The 21,637-nt window shown below is 40.8% G+C and overlaps 1 protein-coding gene across 2 annotated transcripts; it reads left to right on the forward strand.

Moving 5' to 3' along the window:
* The first annotated feature begins 12,981 nt into the window (after positions 1-12,981).
* DYNLL1 (dynein light chain LC8-type 1) lies at positions 12,982-14,905 on the forward strand. 2 transcript variants are annotated; one of them, XM_075215006.1, is made up of 3 exons: positions 12,982-13,093; positions 13,295-13,432; positions 14,541-14,905. In XM_075215006.1, exons 2-3 carry the CDS (start codon positions 13,301-13,303, stop codon positions 14,676-14,678), a joined length of 270 nt encoding a protein of 89 aa, XP_075071107.1. In that variant the 5' UTR covers positions 12,982-13,093; positions 13,295-13,300; the 3' UTR covers positions 14,679-14,905. The 2 variants fall into 2 exon arrangements, with proteins under 2 accessions (XP_075071107.1, XP_075071116.1); XM_075215015.1 differs by lacking the exon at positions 12,982-13,093 and adding an exon at positions 13,151-13,169.
* Positions 14,906-21,637: the final 6,732 nt, after the last annotated feature.

Below are 21,637 nucleotides of genomic sequence, written 5' to 3' on the forward strand. Positions count from 1 at the left end.
AAGAGAGGCACAATATATAAAAAGGGGGAGAAGAGAGGCACAGTATGGAAAAAGGGGGAGAAGAGAGGCACAGTATGGAGGAAAAAGGGGGAGAAGAGAGGCACAGTATGGAGGAAAAAGGGAGAGAAGAGAGGGACAGTATGAAGGAAAAAGGGGGAGAAGAGGCACAGTATGGAGGAAAAAGGGGGAGAAGAGAGGCACAGTGTGGAGGAAAAAGGGGGAGAAGAGAGGCACAGTGTGGAGGAAAAAGGGGGAGAAGAGAGGCACAGTAAGGAAAAAGGGGGAGAGGCACAGCATGAGAAAAAAGGGGGGAGAAAGGCACAGTATAAGAAAAAAGGGTGAGAGACACAGCATGAGGAAAAAGGGGGGGAGAGACAAATAGTGGGGACAATTAATTTAAGATGGGGTGGTTTGGGGAGAATGAGGTCCATTTATTAAATGTGCCTATGAATTATTTAATGGCAGTGACAGTTGCGGGAAATAGGTATATTTCTGAAATGTAAATACTATTAATTTATTGCTGGGGCTGTTTGTAGGGAAGGAAATAGTATTCACATTTAATAAATAAACCTATTATTTTAATGTTGGGGCTGGAGAAAGGCCTAATTATTAATCATGGGTGGTACTGATTTAACTCCGGGGGTGGCTGTAATTTTCTAAATGTACCCATTTTTTTTCCCAAATAGGGCCCCTAACATTCCAGGATCCAGACAAGCCGCAACTAAAGAAACCTGCAGCACAGGTGGTGAAAGTGAGAAGAACAGGTAGGAGAGAGCAGCAAAGTCTGTGAAATGTTGTGATTCTAGTGGGACAATCCCAATTTTTGGTGACTGTTCAATGGTGTACACAACAATGCAGTTTTTTTGTCTGTAGGAGGGTGCCTGGCCATGCCCAATGATGCATCATCAATGGTATTTTAATTTGCTGTATCATTGCTAGTTTTAATGTGCATTATACATTTCATTTTTAAAGTGCAGTATCATTGCTAGTTTTAGCGTGCGGTATCATTGCTAGTTTTAGTGTACGTTATCAATGGTATTTTTAATGTGTGATATCATAGCTAGTTTTAATGTGTGGTGTCAATACCCATTTTAATGTGGTGTTTTGATGATTGTTTTAATGTACAGTATTTTAGTTTGTGGAAGCAATGATTTTTCTTATGAGGACAACCTAAGCGAGCCCTCTGGGAGAGCTGTAAGTGTCATACTGTGGGCTGTAGGTGATGTAATGCAGGATGTGTCACTATGCCCTTAATTTTAGATCTTAGGGGCCCCCCTGTCTTAAGTGCCCCGGACCCCCCGAAGCCTTAATCCAGCTCTGTGTGGCGCCCTATAAAGATAATAATAATAATAATAATAATAATAATAATAATAATTCCTCCAAAGGAGCTTACAGTCTAAATTCCCTATCACATACAAACACACTGATTAGAGTCCATTTTGTCAGAAGCCAAATAGCCTACCACTATGTTTCTAGAATGTGATCGGAAACTGGGGGACCCGCAAGAAACTCATGCCAACACAGAGAATGGGGCAATGCTAACCACTGTTATATTAGGGGGCAATTAGATGTGTAGATGTGTATCAGGTTGACCATCACTGATTTATAACAGTCCTGTCCAACTCCTAACTCGATGGTCACTGAAACTAATCTAAATCCTCATAAAAATACTTGAACATTATCAAGATTTATTTATATTGCGCCACTAATTTTGCAGCGCTGTACAGAGAACTCATTCACATCAATCTCTGCTCCATTGGAGCTTACAGTCTAAATTCCCTAACATAGACACACACTCAGAGACTAGGGTCAATTTTTGATAGCAGCCAATTTAACTACCAGTATGTTTTTGGAGTGTGGGAGGAAACCAGAGTACCTGGAGGAAACCCATGCAAACACGGGGAGAACATACAAACTCCTCACAGATAAGGCCATGGTCAGGAATCAAACTCATGACCTCAGTGCTGTGAGGCAGAAGTGCTAACCACTAGGCCACTGTGCTACCTAACAGCACTAAATCGTTATTTGCGGGAATATAGAAAATCTTTCCTAAAGGAAATGATTGTCTTTTACAGAACAGTTTGCATTTCGCATGGATTGTGTTCCAGTCAGTTTAAAAGGGAAGAAAGAGAAACCATAGTCTCATCTTTTCATTTATATGCTTTTGGTACACATTGCATGATGTATCATTCTCTTAATAGTCTAGTGATTGGCTGTAATTTATATATCCAAGTATGATACAACTGTACTATATTGCTAATAATGTTTTCTCAATAGCTAATTTTGATTGATTGAAAACTGCCATTTTTATTGATTTGTTCCTGCTTAAGGTGGAATGCAATTAAATCAAGACAAGGACAGAGGGATAGCACAGAATTATTACCATTCTCTTTATCATTGTGATTCCAGTCTCCTCGGGTATTGCAGGTAGTATATTTGCATAATCTGCACTTCAGTAATGTTATAAAAAAAGAGCACAAAACTTGAGCGTAGTTCCGACCGTATTTAAATCCAAGCGGATCTCAAGATACGTTTCGATTTGAATCTGGGTGTAAGTACGCTCTACCTAAATGTTACTTGTCGTATGTTAACAGACAGAACAGAGTGCAGTATACGTTAGGGATGAGCGGGCTCGGATATCTGAAATCCGAGCCCACCCGAACCTTGCCGATCCGAGCCGGATCCGAGACAGATCCGGGTATTCCCGCCAATTGCAAAACTGAAAGCGAGGCTCCGAGTCATAATCCCGTTGTTGGATTTCGCGATACTCAGATTCTATAAATTCCCCGCTGGCCGCCGCCATCTTCACTCAGGCATTGATCAGGGTAGAGGGAGGTTGTGTTAGGTGGTCCTCTGCCCTGCTATATCCTGTGCTGTGCTGTGCTGTGCTGTGCTGTGCTCAGTCCAGTGGTGCTGTGTCCTGTGCTCTGTCCTTCTGAGTTCAGTGGTGCTGCTGGGTCCTGTGCTGTGTCCTGTTCAGTCCAGTGGTGCTGTGTCCTGTGCTCTGTCCTTCTGAGTTCAGTGGTGCTGCTGGGTCCTGTGCTGTGTCCTGTTCAGTCCAGTGGTGCTGTGTCCTGTGCTCTGTCCTTCTAAGGGCATTGTTATTTCCCCATTATTCCCAAGTTATAAAAAAATGTAAAAAAAGTTATAAAAAAAAAAAAAAAATAGTTATAAAAAAAAGAAATTAAAAAAAAATATCCAAAAACAATCCTGCAGTATAAGTCCATTGGTACTGCAATATTACAAAGTTCACTGATTCTGCAGTATAAGTCCACCAGTGGTACTGCAATATTACAAAGTTCACTGATTCAGCAGTAAAAGTCCAGTGGTACTGCAATATTACAAAGTTCATTGATTCTGCAGTATAAGTCCAGTGGTACTGCAATATTACAAAGTTCACTGATTCAGCAGTATAAGTCCAGTGGTACTCTCCTGTGCCGCATATAATTTTTAAAGGCTTTGCCGAGTGTGTGTGGCTTAGGGGTACGCTCTCTTGTGCTACATATAATGGAAAACAAAAATTTGGAGGATAAAGCTGCGAGGAAAAAGCTCAGTTTTCCTAAAAGACCCGCTGGCGGGGATGCTGATAACATCTGGTCCGGACTGAAGGACCTGCCAATCATTGCAGACATGTCTACTGTTGCTGCATTGGATGATGTCACAATAGAAAAAATGGTGGAGGATTATTTTGCTGACACCATCCAAATAGACATGTCAGACAGTCCATATTGTTACTGGCAGGAAAAAAAGGCAGTTTGGACGCCCCTGTACAAACTGGCTCTATTTTACCTGAGTTGTCCCCCCTCCAGTGTGTACTCGGAAAGAGTTTTTAGTGCAGCGGGGAACCTGGTCAGTGAGCGGCAAAGGAGGTTGCTTCCTCAGAACGTTGAAAAAATGATGTTCATAAAAATTAATTATCAATTCCTCAATCAAGTACAGCACTGCCCTCCAGATAGTACAGAGGGACCTGTGGTTGTGGAGTCCAGCGGGGACGAACTGATAATGTGTGAGGAGGAGGAAGTACACACTGTAGGGGGAGAGGAATCAGAGGTTGAGGATGAGGACAACATCTTGCCTCAGTAGAGCCTGTTTTGGACTAAAAACAATATTGTGAGGTGTGAGGTGTTCAGAATAGACTGGGAATTAGTGGAAATGATTGTTATTGAATGTTATTGAGGTTAATAATAGCGTAGGAGTGAAAATAAACCCAAAAACTTGATTTTAACACTTTTTATGTTTTTTTCAAAATAAATCTGAATCCAAAACCTTTAAATCCGAACCAAAACCTTTCGTCAGGTGTTTTGCGAAACAAATCCAAACCCAAAACCTCAAGGAAATCCGAATCCAAAACACAAAACACGAGACACCAAAAGTGGCCGGTGCACATCCCTAGTATACGTACAAGCATATGTGCAATATAAGGTCTTCAGAACCAATACAAAAAGTAATATTATAAAATAAATGAACAATTCTAAACAATATTAATAAAAATATGGTTGGTTTAAAAAAAAACTATTTATTTCTAATTTTAGCTTTTTACATTAAATAGATGAATCAAGATTTCTTAATACATACTGTACATACAATGAGTTTTTTAATGTTCTATCATACTTATACAAAAAATGTTCTGCGCTAGTTAGTGGCACGCATAGGTGTACTTTAAAAAAAAAAGACTATGCTGCATTAGTCATCGCTATCAGTCGGCACATATACCAGCCCTGTAGCTGGTGCAAATGATACGGCTGAAACAAGCGTACTTAAGAGAAACCCAGGACTGCGTCTACAAGCCCTTACTGTACATGGCCTATGTCCCGCCTTCAATTTGTAGGCAGTTAATTATTCATTTGCTTTCAGTCAGAATTGCATGCAATTGTGTTTACAGGTGTAAGGTCTATTACATGCAAGATACAGTATGTAAAGGGCCTTACGTCCAAACATGAATCAGACCCTGAATATCCCAGAGCTCTTGGACAAGTTGACAAGCTGAGGAAATAAACTGAATATAATGACACCAACACTCCCTTATTGTGCCTCTGTATTGAGTGTGGTTTGTATAGATCTGCAATCCTTGTTATGATGCCTGATGTTTGTTTGGCTTTCTTCATATTGTGTTCTTCTATTGTTCTTTACTTTATTAAAAAGTGTTGGAACATTAGGTCTAAAAAATACACTACTCCACTTATAAACATCCCTGTTTTCTTTGCAGGTATAACATATACTTTATAGATTAGTGAGGGTCTTACTGCGTGAAGCTAAATACTTCATGTCACCATCACTTGTATGACAGTGACTTGGGTGTGACGTGTGTTATGAAGAGTCTAAGGTGTGGTAGGAGAGCTTTGAACTTTTGGGTTGTTTGTTCATGTTCAAACATTGTTATATGTCACCATCATCTCTATCAGATATACAGTTTCCCATGATCCAATTTTCTGCTCTAGTTCATACTTACCTACTTTCTTAAGCTCCCTTCTGGGAGCCAGCCAGTGGAGGGAGGCGTGAGGGGGCGGGGCGGCCAAAATCGCGTCATTTCGGTCCCGCCCCCTGTGACGTCATGACGCAAATTGCGTCATTCGAAGGCAGCTGTCCGTGAGGGTGGCCACGCGTGGTGCACCGTTAGGCTCCGCCCCTGTTAATCTTATGTAAGTACGGCCAATCGCAGCAGGGGGCGGGGCCACAATGCCACGTTTAGCCCCGCCCCCACCCATCTTCAACAACGGAGACAGCTGGATCCGGGATTTTTGCCTGCTCTCTCGGGAGTCCGGGAGAACTCACAAAAATTTGGGAGTCTCCCGGACATTCCGGGAAAGTAGGCAACTATGTTGTATCCATTAATACAAAATGACTGTATATCATTCATTTTTTACACATTAATCTTTCTTTGGAATAAAGAAAAGAGTGGTGTAAAGTGTTGGTATTTTAGCTACATTTTTTGGATGACACAACATTTTGACCTTTGTTAAAGTGTGTATAGCAAATGTAGTCACTGCTTGATAATATACAGTATACTGGAACTTAATGCACTAAGCACACAACCCATATACAATACGGCTAATTTAATTATAAGCAAATATATAGGTAAACTCCACTTAGGGCCATCCACTCAATGAATGTGACTTTCACGTAACTCATTAAATACTCCCCATTTATGTATTAAATAAATCATGAGACTAAGTGGCCTATTTATGAAGCCTTAACAATGCGGAAACTGCTTTTTTTTTTTCTTTTTTTTTTAGGAAAAGACTAATGCAGGAGATATCAGAGATATCGCCTTCAATAGACAAATTACCGCATTAACAGCAATCCCCATAATAGTTAATGGGAACTGAGGTTTGGGCAATATTATCAAATTCCTAAAATATTATCAAATTCCTAAAACATTCTCCCAGAGTATCATGCTTCTGTCACTGTGCTTCACTTCACGCTAGGGATAGTGTTCTTGTGGCAATGTACAACGCTAGGGCTCATACACAGAGGTGTAATTTGTTTTGCATATCGGCACTGAAAGCTACAAACAGGTATTGGATAGTACACAGGGGCATTTATACATATATTACAAAAACTGATTTATGGAATCATCAAGGAACGCAAAAAGAATGTATTGTTCGTTTCTTTTAAAAGCGCACATAAATCGGGCATACGCATGTCTGTATTCAACAAGGAGCGGATGTAAAGATATGTTGATGAATACGGGTCTAAGTCTGCTCTAACAGACAATACACTGCAGGATACGTCCAATATAAATATAAAGCCACAAAAGAACGCACAGAAATATTTTTTTTCAATTAACGTCAACTGTTAATATGGTCATTATTGACAACATTTTTAATGATAAAAGCTTTTTTTCTCATAAAATGCATTTGCTATGAATGTCTACTGTACATAAAAGGCATTTGTACAGTGCAAATGTCTAACTTGCACACACAGCCATCATCATCCATTCTGCTCTAACAGGGATATGTTCAACACATATGCGGAATATAAAATCCCAAAAGAACACACGGATAAAATAAAACTTTTTAATTAATGCCACTAATATAGTCATTAATGATAAAACATTAGGTAAAAAATTATAACACCCCCCCTTATAAAATACATTTATTAGGATGTTATGAATGTCTCATGTACATAAAATGCATGTTTACAGTTACTCCTGATTGTAAACACATGTTCTAGCATGTACACACAGCTGTCATCACTGGAAATCGGCACTTACACCAGACCTGAAGCTGGTGCAAGTGTTACAACAGGAAAAACACGTATCTTAGAGATGCCCAAAGTTTAAATCGGACAGTGCTCCGTACACTCCAGCTTGGCACGCCCTAACCGTACAATGAAAACATGCATACACCCATTTCCCTCTCCGTTCTGCCCATGAAATTGTAGGCTGCAGTAAAGGTGCTTTGTGCTCTTAGATGAATTGGACAATGCTGCGTTCTCTGGTGTATGGCCACCTCAAATGTATCCCAAATGTTTTCAACACATTTGATTTAAAATACAATGGGCCTGATTCATTAAGGAAAGTAAAGCAAACATGTGATGACAGATTTATAGTCGGGATAGGGCATGTCCTAGATCAACTTTAAATTATAGTGTACACATAAAGCTATCAAGTATTTGTGTGCTACATGAAAAATACAGCCAGTATTTTCCTTACATGCAAAATAATAAACTAATTTGCACCCCTTGCATTGTAACATGGTTTTGTCCAGGAGAAAACTTAATCATTCTTTTGCCTTACTTTCCTTAATGAATCAGGCCCAATAAGTGCATTGAAATGCTAATTAAATGAACAATTGCGTACACGTTATAAACGCATATAGTTGAATGCATCATAGCCCTTATACCATAACTCTGCCTATTGGCAGCCTCCTTAACAAGGACAGATGCTCAGTTTGGAGGACGACCTTTTCTATACAAATTAACAATTGTATCATATTCCCTCCAGTTCTTTTGATGGATTTGACAGAATTGTACAGATATTAAAAGTCTTTGAAATCTTCTTATATCCTTCCGATGGTTGGTGCTGTTCAATAACCTTTTCATGGATTTGCTTAAATTCTTTGATGTTCACGAAGAAGCTTTTGCTTGGAAATACACTATCTAACTGCAGGACCATCCACCGACAGGTGTACTTATTTTGTAATCAATTGAAACACTTTAACTGTACACAGGAGGGATATGTTTATTATGTGATCTCTAAAGACAAGTGACTGCACTACAGGTTATAGGTGTATCTTAGCAAAAGGGCAAATACTTGTTTCTATTTGTAATTAAGAAAAAGCTGTAGAGTTATTATTATTATTTATTTGTTAGGCGCCACAAGGTATCCGCAGCGCCGTACACAGTACTAACAGTAGACTATACAGGGTGAAACCATACAGAACAATGAACAAAAAGTACCAATACTTCAGAAACTCCGACCAGTCATATGCAGTAAAGACGGAGCGGAAGAACAGGTATGGAGACAGGAGGGGAGGGGGCCCTGCTCATACGAGCTTACATCCTAAGGGAGGGTAAACAGACCAGGCACAAGAGGAGCCAGTTGAGGCAAGAGGAGAGAAGGGAGGACGAGCAAAAGGGAGGAGATGGGGGTTAAGTAGATGGTTGGTAGGCTTTGAGGAAGAGGTGAGTTTTGAGTGCACGTTTGAAGGAGCACAGAGTAGGAGAGAGACGTATGGAACAAGGGAGGTCGTTCCAGAGAAGGGGGGCTGCACGGGAAAAGTCTTGGATTCTGGAGTGGGAAGAGGTGATAAGAGTGGAGGAGAGGCGGCGGTCGTTGGCCGAGCGCAGGGAGCGGGCAGGAGTGTGAATGGAGAGTAGGTTAGAGATATAAGGGGCAGTAGAGTTGGAGAGAGCCTTGTAAGTGGTGGTGAGGAGTTTGAAAAGGATTCTGTAGGGGAAGGGGAGTTGCTTCTTATTTGACATTACAGAGTATCTACTGTGCATCAGTGGTAACAATTCCTGCATAAATTATATTGATTCCATGATAATAAAAATAAAAATGTGTGTGAATACTCTTTGTAAAAACTGTGGGCTTGAGAGTTGGACGTAATTTATGCAAAAAATGTAGGAATAAATTGCACCCTAAAATAATACTTAAGACACCTACGACTCTGCATTGTACGTAAAATGTTTGAATAAGATACGCTTAAAGTGTATGATACTTTTGTAAGTTGATGATGTACACTCCCCCCCTCCCCCCCATTAAGTACTACCAGTGCTTGTGCTCATAGCCAAGACTGGTATCGACAAAATCAGGGGGATAAAAAGTGTGGGGTCACATCGGAAAAGCCGGTAGCAGAATGAGGCTACAGGAGGCATGGGATCCACCTGCCGTAATGATACCCAACCTTAGCCTGTTCACACATGGCTGAATTACCAAGGGGGATCAGTCCCACAAAAAAATGTACCCCCCCTCCAGACCCGTGTCGAAAGTACTAGGGCTCATTCCACCCCCTGGTGCGGTAGGTGTGGGATAATAAATTTACTAAGAGGTAGAATTAAGTACTTTTACATGGTAAACTACAGTGCTTGGGTATGCTGGAGCCTGTAGTACTACAGAGACTGCTGGAACATTGTGCACCAGGTAAAATTGTTGTTTAAGAACAAGAACACACAGGAGAATATTTTTTATTATTATAAATAAATACTTTGGCACACAAACCTTTCACTACTTTATTGCTCATCTACTTCCTGGGGCATGGGGGGGATGGGGGAGTCTCTTCTTCTGCTTTGATTGGCAATTCATAGGTTAAAAATAAAAAAACTTAATTATTCGGTGCCTACATTTTGAAGTCTTCCATCTTGTTTTAGTGCTTTGCTGTTCTTGTAGATTTGTTAGTGAGTTGTGTTCCGTGATGTCCTATAGTTACCAACATTCTAAAACATGAGCAGGGCCCTCCTACCCTTTGTTTTCATGTCTGCATTTAGTTTGTCTACTCTGTATGTGCCTGTTATATATGTGTTCTGTTTTCCCTATTGCTCAGCGCTGCAGAGCACTGTGACATGTTACAAATCAACAATAATAATAAAAGAATCCAGGGACACTCTGCTGCTGCATCTATGTGCGTCACATGTGATACTGTCTGTGGAGCTTGGAGAACTACAATCCCTGTCTTGTCATGTTACATATGACAAGATGGGAGCTTTAAAGACTCCCTCTGCTATCACTGCTGCTCCACTGTTACATAGAAACTAGTCTCCATTATAGGAGCGGTATATCTGCTTCCTATATCATCATGACCGCCAATTGCAGTGTTAGCAGAGGGAACACCAGATAAATCCCAAAGGCTTCCTCAGTCTTTGGTCGTCCTAGGCATTAATACCACCTCAACTAGTGGTGATGATGAGACACTAAACGGATCCCTGCTCCTATAACGGAGAATTGTATCCAATAATTTTGGGGTATAATTTTGGACTATAAAATGTGATGTAAAATATACATTTTTATATAAAAAAATATACATTTTAGTGGGCAGGGAAAGGGAAAAAAAATCCCTCTCCCTCTCCTCTGACATTCTGTCACTTCTAACCTGGCACATGGACCACTTTCCTGGGATCCTGCACCCTGCACCCTTTCCTTTCTTCTCGGCCCCCTTCCCTCCACTAATACCATCTCCCCTGACACCCTGTTCCCTCCCCTGGGATCCTGGCACCCTCTCCTTTCTTCTCGACCCTCTCCTCTCCACTAATACCCTCTCCCCTGGGATCCTGTTCCCTCCCCAGGGATCCTACTCCCCGACACCCTCTCCTATCTTCCTGCCTCCTTCTCCTTCTGACATCCTGTTCCTCTCTCATGACACCATCCCCTCTCCTGATTTAAAATAAAAACAAGATAAACACTAAATAATAAACACTAAATAAACTGAAGTCCCCCAAAAATAAAAGCTGAAAACTTTTAAAACCTTATTTTAAAAGTACAGAGAATAAGCATAGATGGTAAGAAATGCATTTAACATGTAGGAAAATGGTAATTTTATTGTGTTGTTGGTTACTGCTGAAAAATAGGGACATTTCCAGGGATAACTCATTAATACCCGGGACTGTCCCTGGAAATTAGGGACAGTTGGCATCAGTGAAGTCTGCTGAGGTGTGTGCCTATTATCACAAAGCATCAGAAGTTCCTACTTTTGCTATTTGAAATGCTAAAAATATGGTATAGCCTAATTTTAACTACCATATTAATCACATACTTTCCTACTTTTCCTACTTTGCTTCCAGGAGATAGAGGTGAAGTATGAAATGAGGTGGACAAGACTTCATGATGCAATTCATGTCATCAAATGGGCGGGGCAAGGCATACGATAACCAGGGCCTCATTAAGGGTTCAGGCTGCCCTAACATGCTCGTAGCGCCCCCTCGCCTTTCATAACACGCTAAAGGTAAAAACAAACTCATCCTTATTTTAAAAAATGGATGCCTGCACCCCCTCATTTGTTTTTGAAACTCAGCTCCACTTGCATTTTTAATAGGATCACACCAATCGTTGTCACTCATTTAATTTTGATTAAAATCAGAACTGTATAGCGTAATTGGGGAATGAAAGAGCGCTACCGAGGGTGGAAGGGTGGTGCTATTACTGTCTCTCCTACTCTCTTATCCTCAAGCGCCTGTATGAGAATGATCAATGGGCCTGATTCATCAAGGCACGTATTCTGAGCTCAACCTGTGTTCAGTATTATACGCATGTATTCATGCTTTGCGTGTGCCTGAATTCAACAAGGCACGGATCTCTAGATACGTGTGCTTTTGGAATCGGGGCAGATCTGCTGTGCTCTATTACACCGGACGCAGCAGGATGCAGTGGCGGATCTAGAAAATAATTTTACCAGGGTGATTTAGTCCCCGTCCCCTTTTTGACAGCTAAGGCTGCGTACGGCTGCACACTATGTGCAGGTCCGTTTGGCAGAGACAGGCAGGGAGAGTGTGCTGCCGGGCCACTCTGATTGTTTTTAAAACACAATCAGAGCAGCCAGACATGACTGTCTGCCTGTCTCTGCCGGACGGAACTGCACATAGTGTGCAGCCGCCGGCAGCAAGCCCCTGCTAGGGGGGGTGATTGCCCTGATCGCCCCCCCCCCCCACCCCCCTCCTGGATCCGCCACTAGCAGGATGCGTCCAATACCTATGTTGATTATAAATTCACAAAGGAACTCACAGGAAAAATCTCCTCTGGGATATCAGGGTGAGGTGGGCGTGTTGGGGCGGGGTCCGGCTGGGCACATCATTTGGCTCAAAACATCAGTTTCCGGCCAATTACAGCAGGGGGTAGACCACGATGGCACTCGATTCGCATCCTAACCCCCGCCCCTCTACTATTGTGTTGATTAGGAACTAGGAGGTTACTTTGCTCTCTGGCAGTCTGGGAGGACTCCCAGAAACTTGGGAGTCTCCCGAACATTCCGGGAGAGTAGGCAACTATGGTCCTAGGTTGCTGCCTAGTCAGCCTATTGGATAACTGACTATAATGCTAATTTTGTGATGATACCCCTTCTCATTCTGTGTTCACTGAGATAGACAGTGCTTCAATCACAGCAAACCTCACCCACCTTGCAGACAAGTAAGCAGCCTTGTGGGAGAAGTGTCTACTCTCTCCAGGGGCCATGAGGTCTACTGATAAGATTGAAGTTTCCTGGACATCCCAGGAGAATAGGCGATTATGATTTATAAGTATAATGTGTTAGTGTAAATTACCCATTAGTACATAAGAATCCTTTTGTACAATACATGCTACCGAATTTTTTACAATAAAATGCATCATCCTAGCAAATTGTCTACCTGCGCAACCTGGCATCACTAGGCCGACACCCTAGGTTACCATGGAGACGCCGCTAGAGACACAGTAGCGCTAGTCGCAGCATGTGTTTCTATGGACACAAACGCTTGAACCGCAGTGCATTATGGGATGAAACAAAGTGCCGAAAAAGGAGCCTCGAGAAGCCGTACTAGCTGACCAATGAAAAAACATGTGGGTGAACGACCAGCCAATCGTGTGCAGCGTGGGAAAGCAAGAAGGTAGGTAATAGAGGCTGCAGCGCGCTCAAGAGACAGTGTGTTAGAAAACGCCGTGACAGACCGAGCAGCACATTACACAGTGAGTACTGACTGGTTCCGTGACGCCTGGGAGCTGCGTGTATGACGGAGCCGCACAGTGTGATACTAGTGGGCAGGTGGTGGGCTCAGTACTGGGGGGACATAGGCTGCGAGGGACCGTGTGTATGCGCCCATCTGTGGCTGCGTAGTTAGACCTGTGTGTACCTTGTGTTCAGTGTCTGATCTGCACCTGTCACCACAGGCCACTATGTCTGAGAGAAAAGCCGTCATCAAGAATGCGGACATGTCCGAGGAGATGCAGCAGGACTCCGTGGAGTGCGCCACCCAAGCCCTGGAGAAATTCAACATTGAGAAGGACATAGCCGCCTATATCAAGAAGGTGAGTGACCCTTGTCCTGGCCGATTGTCATTGGTACCTGTGTACTTTCTATATGGGGAGAGGGTACCAGGCTAAGGGACGCTGCCCCACACGCCCCATATTCCCCTCTTAGTCCTTGTCAGACTCTTACACCCCCCCCCCCATATCATAGTGTAGCCACTCCAACTACAGATCATCTCCACTCACCAGGTATAGTGGGTACAACTCCACATCTGCAGCGTGTTGTGCCCACACCAGTGTTATATTGCTTATTCCCAGGGATCATCATCCCCCTCATAAATTGGATGCCTGCAGTCTAACTGGCAGTATAGACAATGATATATAGTGACCTTGCTTTAAACCTTACTGTTGTAAAGGGATGCTTTGCAACATCCAGATTTAGTACCGTCCTAACTAATGTTACAGTAGTGTGATGGGTTTGGGTTTTTTTTAAAAAAAAATTTGTTGCTTCTCCCTCTTGAATCTAGCCTTACTGTGGGTAACCTCCAATGTGTTTATCAGATTTTACTAGTGTGGTAAAAGAGAAAAATGCTAATGTAACACAAGTAGTTCATTGGTCTGAGTGGCATATTGATTTGCTTGGGTCACGAGTTTGATCCTCCACCAGGGCCTTAACTGTGTGAAAGCCCCATGTAATGTGTGGGGTTCCTCCCACAATGTACTGGTAGGTTAATTTGCTGGTTATAAAAATTATCCCATGTCCGTGTGCTAGGGACTCCAGACTGAGCAGGCACTGATGTGAATGACAAATATTCTCTGTACAGTGCTGTGGAATTGGTGGCGCTATATAATTGGTGATTATATGCAGAACAGATCTAGGGATGGGTGGAAGCTATGTGATGATGACCATACACTTTTGGTGTGTAAAAAGTGTTCTTCCTTGGCAGTCTATGGTTAAACTTTGCCCACTTAATACATCCGTTACAAATACTGATATTCCAACTACTTGGGTAGATGGTGTATGGGCTATGTCTCCTCTTACGTGTCAAGTTTGTAGCACTTGCAGAAATTCTCGGACTTGGTGACCTTAGTCTTTGTACTAGACTACTGATGACCATGTGCAGCCTCTGGACTGATACATTTTGACCAAAATATCTTTTTCTTTTAGGAATTTGACAAGAAGTACAACCCTACATGGCATTGCATCGTGGGCAGAAATTTTGGCAGCTATGTAACACATGAGACCAAACACTTCATCTACTTCTACCTTGGTCAAGTTGCAATTCTCCTGTTTAAATCTGGATAGATCAATGCAAATACTCATTGTTACTTGGACTATTCAAAGAAATTTGGACTTTCTTAAGGGGACATTCCCTTTCTGCCCCCTCTACCTTATTTGTGTTATTGGGACTTGTGCTGACTTGTTTTCATACTGGTCATAAAGCGATTTTGGAAAAAGAAATGAATTGTATTTATTTTCAAACTTATTTTTTTCTTTTTCTAAACACATTAAATGTTTCTTTTTAAAACTTGCATTCCTATTCCATTATATGAACAATATCAATAACGGTCTAAAACAAGCTGGTTAATGTTTGCCTGTTGCATTTCGTGCTGCCATACTGTGTGTAGATGACAAGGGTAAAATTGATGTGGCTGGTCCCTTTTGAGCATAATGCAATAGCCTGGAAATGTACATGTTTTGTAGTAGATTAATGTTTCTGTTATGTTAGATTTATTACTTCACTTTGATTATAACATGCATGTGTAAGTAAATGTATACAGATACTTCAGAAATGCAGCCAGTGGTTCTCTCTTTAAACTGGCTGTTTTGGGAGATGAACGACTTGGAGAGCCTGTAAAATAGCAGGATTGTACAGGAGGTTACGCCTTCCGTCTTATTGGTAAGCTTTATGTGCACATAGATGGTATATAGTGCTATACGGACATGTTCTATTAAGGGTAATAGAAACCAGCACTATAACTAATCTGCAATGTGTAATAATTGGTAAAATATATTTTTCAGGCATGAGTAACACAATGCATTCACATCATATAGATTTGAATTGGCCCTTAACTGCTTAGCAACTGTATAAAATTGGTTAAAAGAGAAACCAAACAAACAAAAAACACTTGTATAAATGTACCCCCTCTAAAATCCCTTCTTGATAGTTTGGTTAAATCGAGCAAGCAATGGGCAATAACTGACTGTGGAAATTTTGTTTAACAGTTACCATGGAGGAAAACGTATGGTGTATTTGGTTTGATCTCAGAACATTTGCTGCCCACATATGAGCAGTCTGGCAACCAGTTATAGACTAATTGCACAGATGGCGTGGTCTCACTAACTAAAAATCATTTTGATTTGAGACAGCAGGGTTGGAAATCTGGTCAGTACTTTTATGGGGTCATTGTACACCTCACCTGCCTGTGGCTGAACCTGCAGTTTGTCTGACCAAATTGCTTCCAGACCAGGCTAAATCCCATAAATAACACTTCATATGATGTTCTTGTATATGGCAACTTATGAATTCATATACCATGGTGTAATCTTCTCTAATCGCGTATCCAATTGTAGTGTCTGAAATGAGTCATGAGATTCAAGGCTCTCCGTGCACAAAGAGCAGCTTTTATAATATACTGGCTGTTTTCTTTGAATACTAGTAAATGGACAGTTCAATGAATGTTGGCTGCTAGAACAACTTTTCCATATTCCATTCATGTATTTTGCCACAACTGCCCTGACATTAGATCACATCTTCAGCATGGCCTATTTGCATGTTTATAATGGGAAGTAATCATTATTGGCCCATCTATGCCACAATTTCTAAAATAAAATTCGGACCAGTAGTGTGTATGAGCAACTCTTAAAGGATGTTGATTAAATCTTGTTATGGACAACTGCCTTATTCATCAGTTAGAAATATTTTGCTTCCATTTATAAAGGAGATGCCCTTTAGTTAGTCTTGAAGGTGCATCTGGCTAGCTAATGTATATCACTCGACAAGTGGGCAAAAATTGTTGGCTGAACTGTTCATGAGAATGAAGCATATCTATTTTTTTTTTTTCAAACCAGCATGAATGAGTGTACAGCACTTTAATCTTGTCCACCTCATTCAATATTATTTGAACCTATCTGTATTGTTCTACAGCTTACATGTCACCTGTACAATACACAACACTTGAAAAAAAAATATTTTTTCTTTCAAAAACTCCAGCCTAGATGGCAGTTGTCATGTGACGCACGTGGTCTACGCTCCCCAGTGCCTCACAGCTTTCAATGAGTGTGCCTCAGATTTTTCTTATCCTTAAAGACAATTTGTCTTGTGCTCTCTGTTGATTAGAGCTCAGAATGGACATTATACAGTACAGTTGGAGGATATGAATAAATCCCATAATGCTTTAATTTATGCATTAAACAAAAAATGGTAAAATATAACATATACCACTTGAAATCGCTAACACGGCAGGTCCACCTCTTCACACTGTCTACTTTCTGCTGCACCACTAGAGCTAACTGCAGAGAGCTCACAGATTGCTTAATCCTTGACCCATGACTAAAAATGTTCTTTGAGATCTTTTACTGTGAATATACTTTTTTTTGTTGTTAAAAAGAACACTGATGGCAGCAAACAGCAGAAAACCTGGATTTCCTGATGCATATAAAGATGGTTGCAGCTTTATTAGCATCTACACTAAAAACACATTTTGCTTTACTTAAAACCTGATTTATTCACTTTTATTATTTCGGGTAGACAACTGCTGCTTTACAGCCTAACAGCTTTTCATATGGTGGTTTGTTTTTTTTAGGGCTAGATGCAGCGATTGATCATATGTATGGGACAAGTGTGATTAAAGGTTATCTTAATAGGCTCCTGTATTCCATGTTCATTTTGGCTAAAGCCAAATGCATGCTTAAAAGAGCAATCCCAAATATAGGAATTCTTTTTTCTTTAAATAGTAAGAGAAGTACCTTTTCAGCATGCATCTGACTTGTTTTTTTCTTAACCTCTAGTAAACAAAAAATGGCTGACACACAGTCGGTCTGCTAATCAGATACAGGCTCAGAGCATGTGATGGGAGAAGGCAGTCCCCGTACAGACAGCTCAGAGGGCCTATCTGCTCACTATATCATGTCTTGTGTCGCCAAGGTAGTCCAGAATCAAAAATCATGAACAGCCTAAAGGGGAAAAAAAAAAACTGGGAATTACTAACATATCATGCAAGTGATTTATGTTAAAAAAAAAAATCAATACATTTTAAACTTGTTTTTTCTTTTTTTTTCTCATGGTATTGGTGCCACTATAAATGAGTAGGGATGTCCACTCATCAAAGCCCTAGTTCTATTGAACAGATGCTATTGTCTTATTGAAAGATTCAGCCCCTCTGGAAATGCAGACAAGTTAACTGAACCAGACTATGTGTTATTGCTCTTATTTCAGGAAAACACCACAAATGCTAGCCATTGATTAACCAGGTGTTACAACAACACACATCTCTCGCAAGGTGGGAAGAAAAGATCATTCTGCATTTTCATTGGTAATAAAAACAAACTGTAATAGAATTCAATCTATTTTAGTCAATCCTTCTCAATATACTTATATTAGGTGTGTATATAGCATGGAACGGTCTCTTCTAGTTTCATTTCCTTCATTTCTGTTTGTTTTAATGCTTCAAAATGTTACCATTATTCTTAGTTACTTCTTAAAATATTTATTAAAAGGGGGATAAGGCCGAGTCATCGAGCTAGTTTGCTAAACTCCGTCCAAAGCTTAATATCAGAGCAAAATATTGGGTTTTCCACTCAGTCAGCACAGGACAAGCTACTTCTACGGTGACCATAGTGTAGGCAACTAAATTAAACATGTTCAATCCAGCACTTCCCCTCTTGGCACCTTGTTGCTGACAACAACAGTTTTGGCCAACAGTGAGCTACAGAGCTGCGGGGTCCAAGGAACAATTAGAGCGCTGACTTGGAGATGGATTTTGCTTACTCTAGAGTGTCTAAAGCCCCTGGGGATGCATTTTCCCCATTCAGCCTAACGCCTACACATCAGAGCCCTACACATGCTGGTGAGGAATGTATTGAGAGTTCTCCAGGTGAGGCCATTCAGTTATACCCAGGCATTCCTCTTGCTCCAGTACTAGTATGACAACAGGAATCTGCTTATGAACTGTTCCAAACTTCACAGGGCCCAAGTTAGTTGCCTATATACAATACATGGTCAAAAGTATGTGTACACCCCTTAGAATTAGTATGTTTGACCATATTGAAGAGGTCAGTGATTTTCAACATGGCACTGTCATACGATGCCACCTTTCCAACAAGTCACTTTGTCAAACTTCTGTCCTGCTAGGTCAACTGTAAGTGCTGTTATTGTGAAGTGGAAACATTTAGGAGCAACAACAGTGGAACCATGAAGCAGCAGGCCACACCCGTTCACAGAATAGGACAGCCAAGTGCTGAAGCACATAGTACATAACAATAGTCTCCCCTCGGCTGCAACACACACTACAGAATTCAAAGCTGCCCCTCACAGCAACGTTAGCACTAGAACTGTTCATGGATTGGGTTTCCATGGCCAACAGCCGCACAAAGCCTGAGATCACAATGCACAACGCCAATCGTCTGGAGTGGTGTAAAGTACACCACCCCAGTACTCTAGGGCAGTAGAAATGTGTTCTCTGGAGTGACGAATCACTCTTCACTATCTGGCAGTCCAGAAGAATCTGAGTTTGGCAGAAGCCAGGAGAACACTTCCTACCTCAATACGTACTGTCAACTGTAAAGTTTGGTGAAGGAAGAATAACGGTCTGGGCTTGTTTTTTATCGTTTGGTTTGGTCCTTTAGTTTCAGTGAAGGCAAAATTTAATGCTACAGCATACAATGACATTCTATCGAATTGTGTGCTTCCAACTTGTTGGCAACAGTTTGGGAAGGCCCTTTTTTTAGCATGACAAGAAATTGACTGGCCTGAAAAAAAGCCCTGACTTTAACCCCATGAAACACCTTTGGGATGAATAAGAATGGCGATTGTGAGCCAGGCCTTATGTCCCAATGGCAGTGCCCGACCTCACTAATGGATGAATGAATGGATGGATGTGAATGCTGCAGGCATGTTCCAAAATCTGATGTTCGGATGTCCACATACTTTTGGCCATGTAGTGTATTGAATGATAATATATACATATCTCAGTATAGAACTTAGGAACTGCCAGAGAAAGGAAGTTACCACTTCTCCAATGAATTTTGTATCAATACACTATGCTATAGAACAATGAGCCCTTACATAGTTGGGTGTGTCAGCTCCTGAAAATACATTTGTATAACTTTAAGCCCTAAGAGACACTTACGTTACAGATACCAAACCTGTAAAAGACAAATTGGAGACTTGCAATGATCTTGAGCACTAAAACACTGAACATCCCAACAAAGTATTCCCGAATTCAAAACTGAAATTACATCACTGGGTGCTTGTAATGACCCCCTAGTACAGATATTGGAATAGGTGTGGTAATATCAAAGTACCAGGAACAAGACAAAGGGCTAGATTTACTAAACTGCAGATTTGAAAAAGTGGAGATGTTGCCTGTAGCAACCAATCAGATTCTAGCTGTCATTTATTTAGTGCATTCTACAAAATGACAGCTAGAATCTGATTGGTTGCCATAGGCAACATCTCCACTTTTTCAAACCCGCAGTTTAGTAAATATACCCCAAAGTAAATTTGAAACATTCAATAAACACGTTAAGGATGTAGAGAGCTGCACTAGAAGAAATAATTTGTGCACAAAAACAAACCTGGGAAAATTACTTGAGATGCTCTACCTCAAGGCACTCTTTCAACTCTTCCCTACAGTTGGATTGGGCACACAGAACCCACCACAGATCAACCTCCATGAGTTGTAGTGACACTGTTTCACTACTACAAATCAAAGGAAAAAATGATGGTAGCTGCTAAAAATGTGCAGGATCTAATCTTCAAATATATCAGGATTTGGCACCAAACACTTAAAAAAATGTTTTTTTTAAAAAAATTGTGCATTGTGATTGTGGGTTTTAGACAGTAACTTTTGAACAAAGAACTCTGTGATGATTGTATGTTATGTAAAGACTGGAGTAGGCGTGGCTTACACACAGTAGTGTGAAAAGCGTGAGGATAATTAATGAAACTATCTAGGACCAGAGTATGGAAATAGCGAGAACATGTTAATACGCCTTTTTTATTTGACCAGATATGCTGGCCAATAGCAGTTTATTCCAATAATTGCAAATCAGACATCTCTATTTGTTACTGCACGCAGTAGGTTCCATTATGCAATCCTCCCCATTAGAATTGCTTTGCTGCCATTTACCAAACGTAAAAGGTTTCATATCAACAATATCCAATTAATATACAATTAATGATAAGGTACAACCAATCGATAAAATATTTTCATGAGGACAGATGGGAGGAGGACGCAGGAGAGTGGATGCAGATTAAGGCTAAAGCTATATAGCTAAAAGTTCAAAGTGCGTACGAGTGAAGCAGTACTACAAGATGTAGATGGTATTCTTACTAGAGATCCTGTGGCCAGCAGGGGCAACCTATCTTACCTGTGGTGGAACTGTCCCAAACTAGTCCAATACTGGACTGAATTCCATAATCTAATTAAGACCCTAATTTCCAAATTCCGATGTCCCCTTTAAACTCATTTCTACCAAAACCTGTCCCAGGAATAGCAAACAAAGTTTACGTATATCTGCAAAATAAATTATCTGGCACATTTTAAATGCAGATGAAAGTTTAATGAAAGAAGGGTTTAGTGGGTGCACAAATGCTCTAAATCTTAAAAGGAGTATGGAACACTTAAGACGTAACTTTTATTACTGACTTATCAGCGAAATATAAAATGAAATGAAAAAAGTTAAAACGTGTTGTGTACTTAAAAGTTCACTGGATGCTCTACTCCATCCCATTAATCAATAATAACATCCTTATACTAGATCCTATTAGTATATATAACAATATTAATTGGCCCAATGGATCAAATTATCTCACCACATCTGGTTTAGATAATATAAATGAATGGTCAAGGGTATAATAAAGAGTCTCTATAATATAGCCATAGGTTATTAAACTTCCCTCCTGGCTGGCTAGAAAATGCCCTTCGCTATCTAGCTATCAAAGGATCTATGAGGCACGGTGAGCTAGCAGGTAATCTTCGTTCATTTATATAAGGTGTATTGCTAGCTACCTAATGTAAACTCCATCTAACTTTGGATCT

The sequence above is a fragment of the Mixophyes fleayi genome, chromosome 1, assembly GCF_038048845.1.
Source record: "Mixophyes fleayi isolate aMixFle1 chromosome 1, aMixFle1.hap1, whole genome shotgun sequence".
In the NCBI taxonomy this organism is placed as follows: Eukaryota; Metazoa; Chordata; class Amphibia; order Anura; family Limnodynastidae; genus Mixophyes; species Mixophyes fleayi.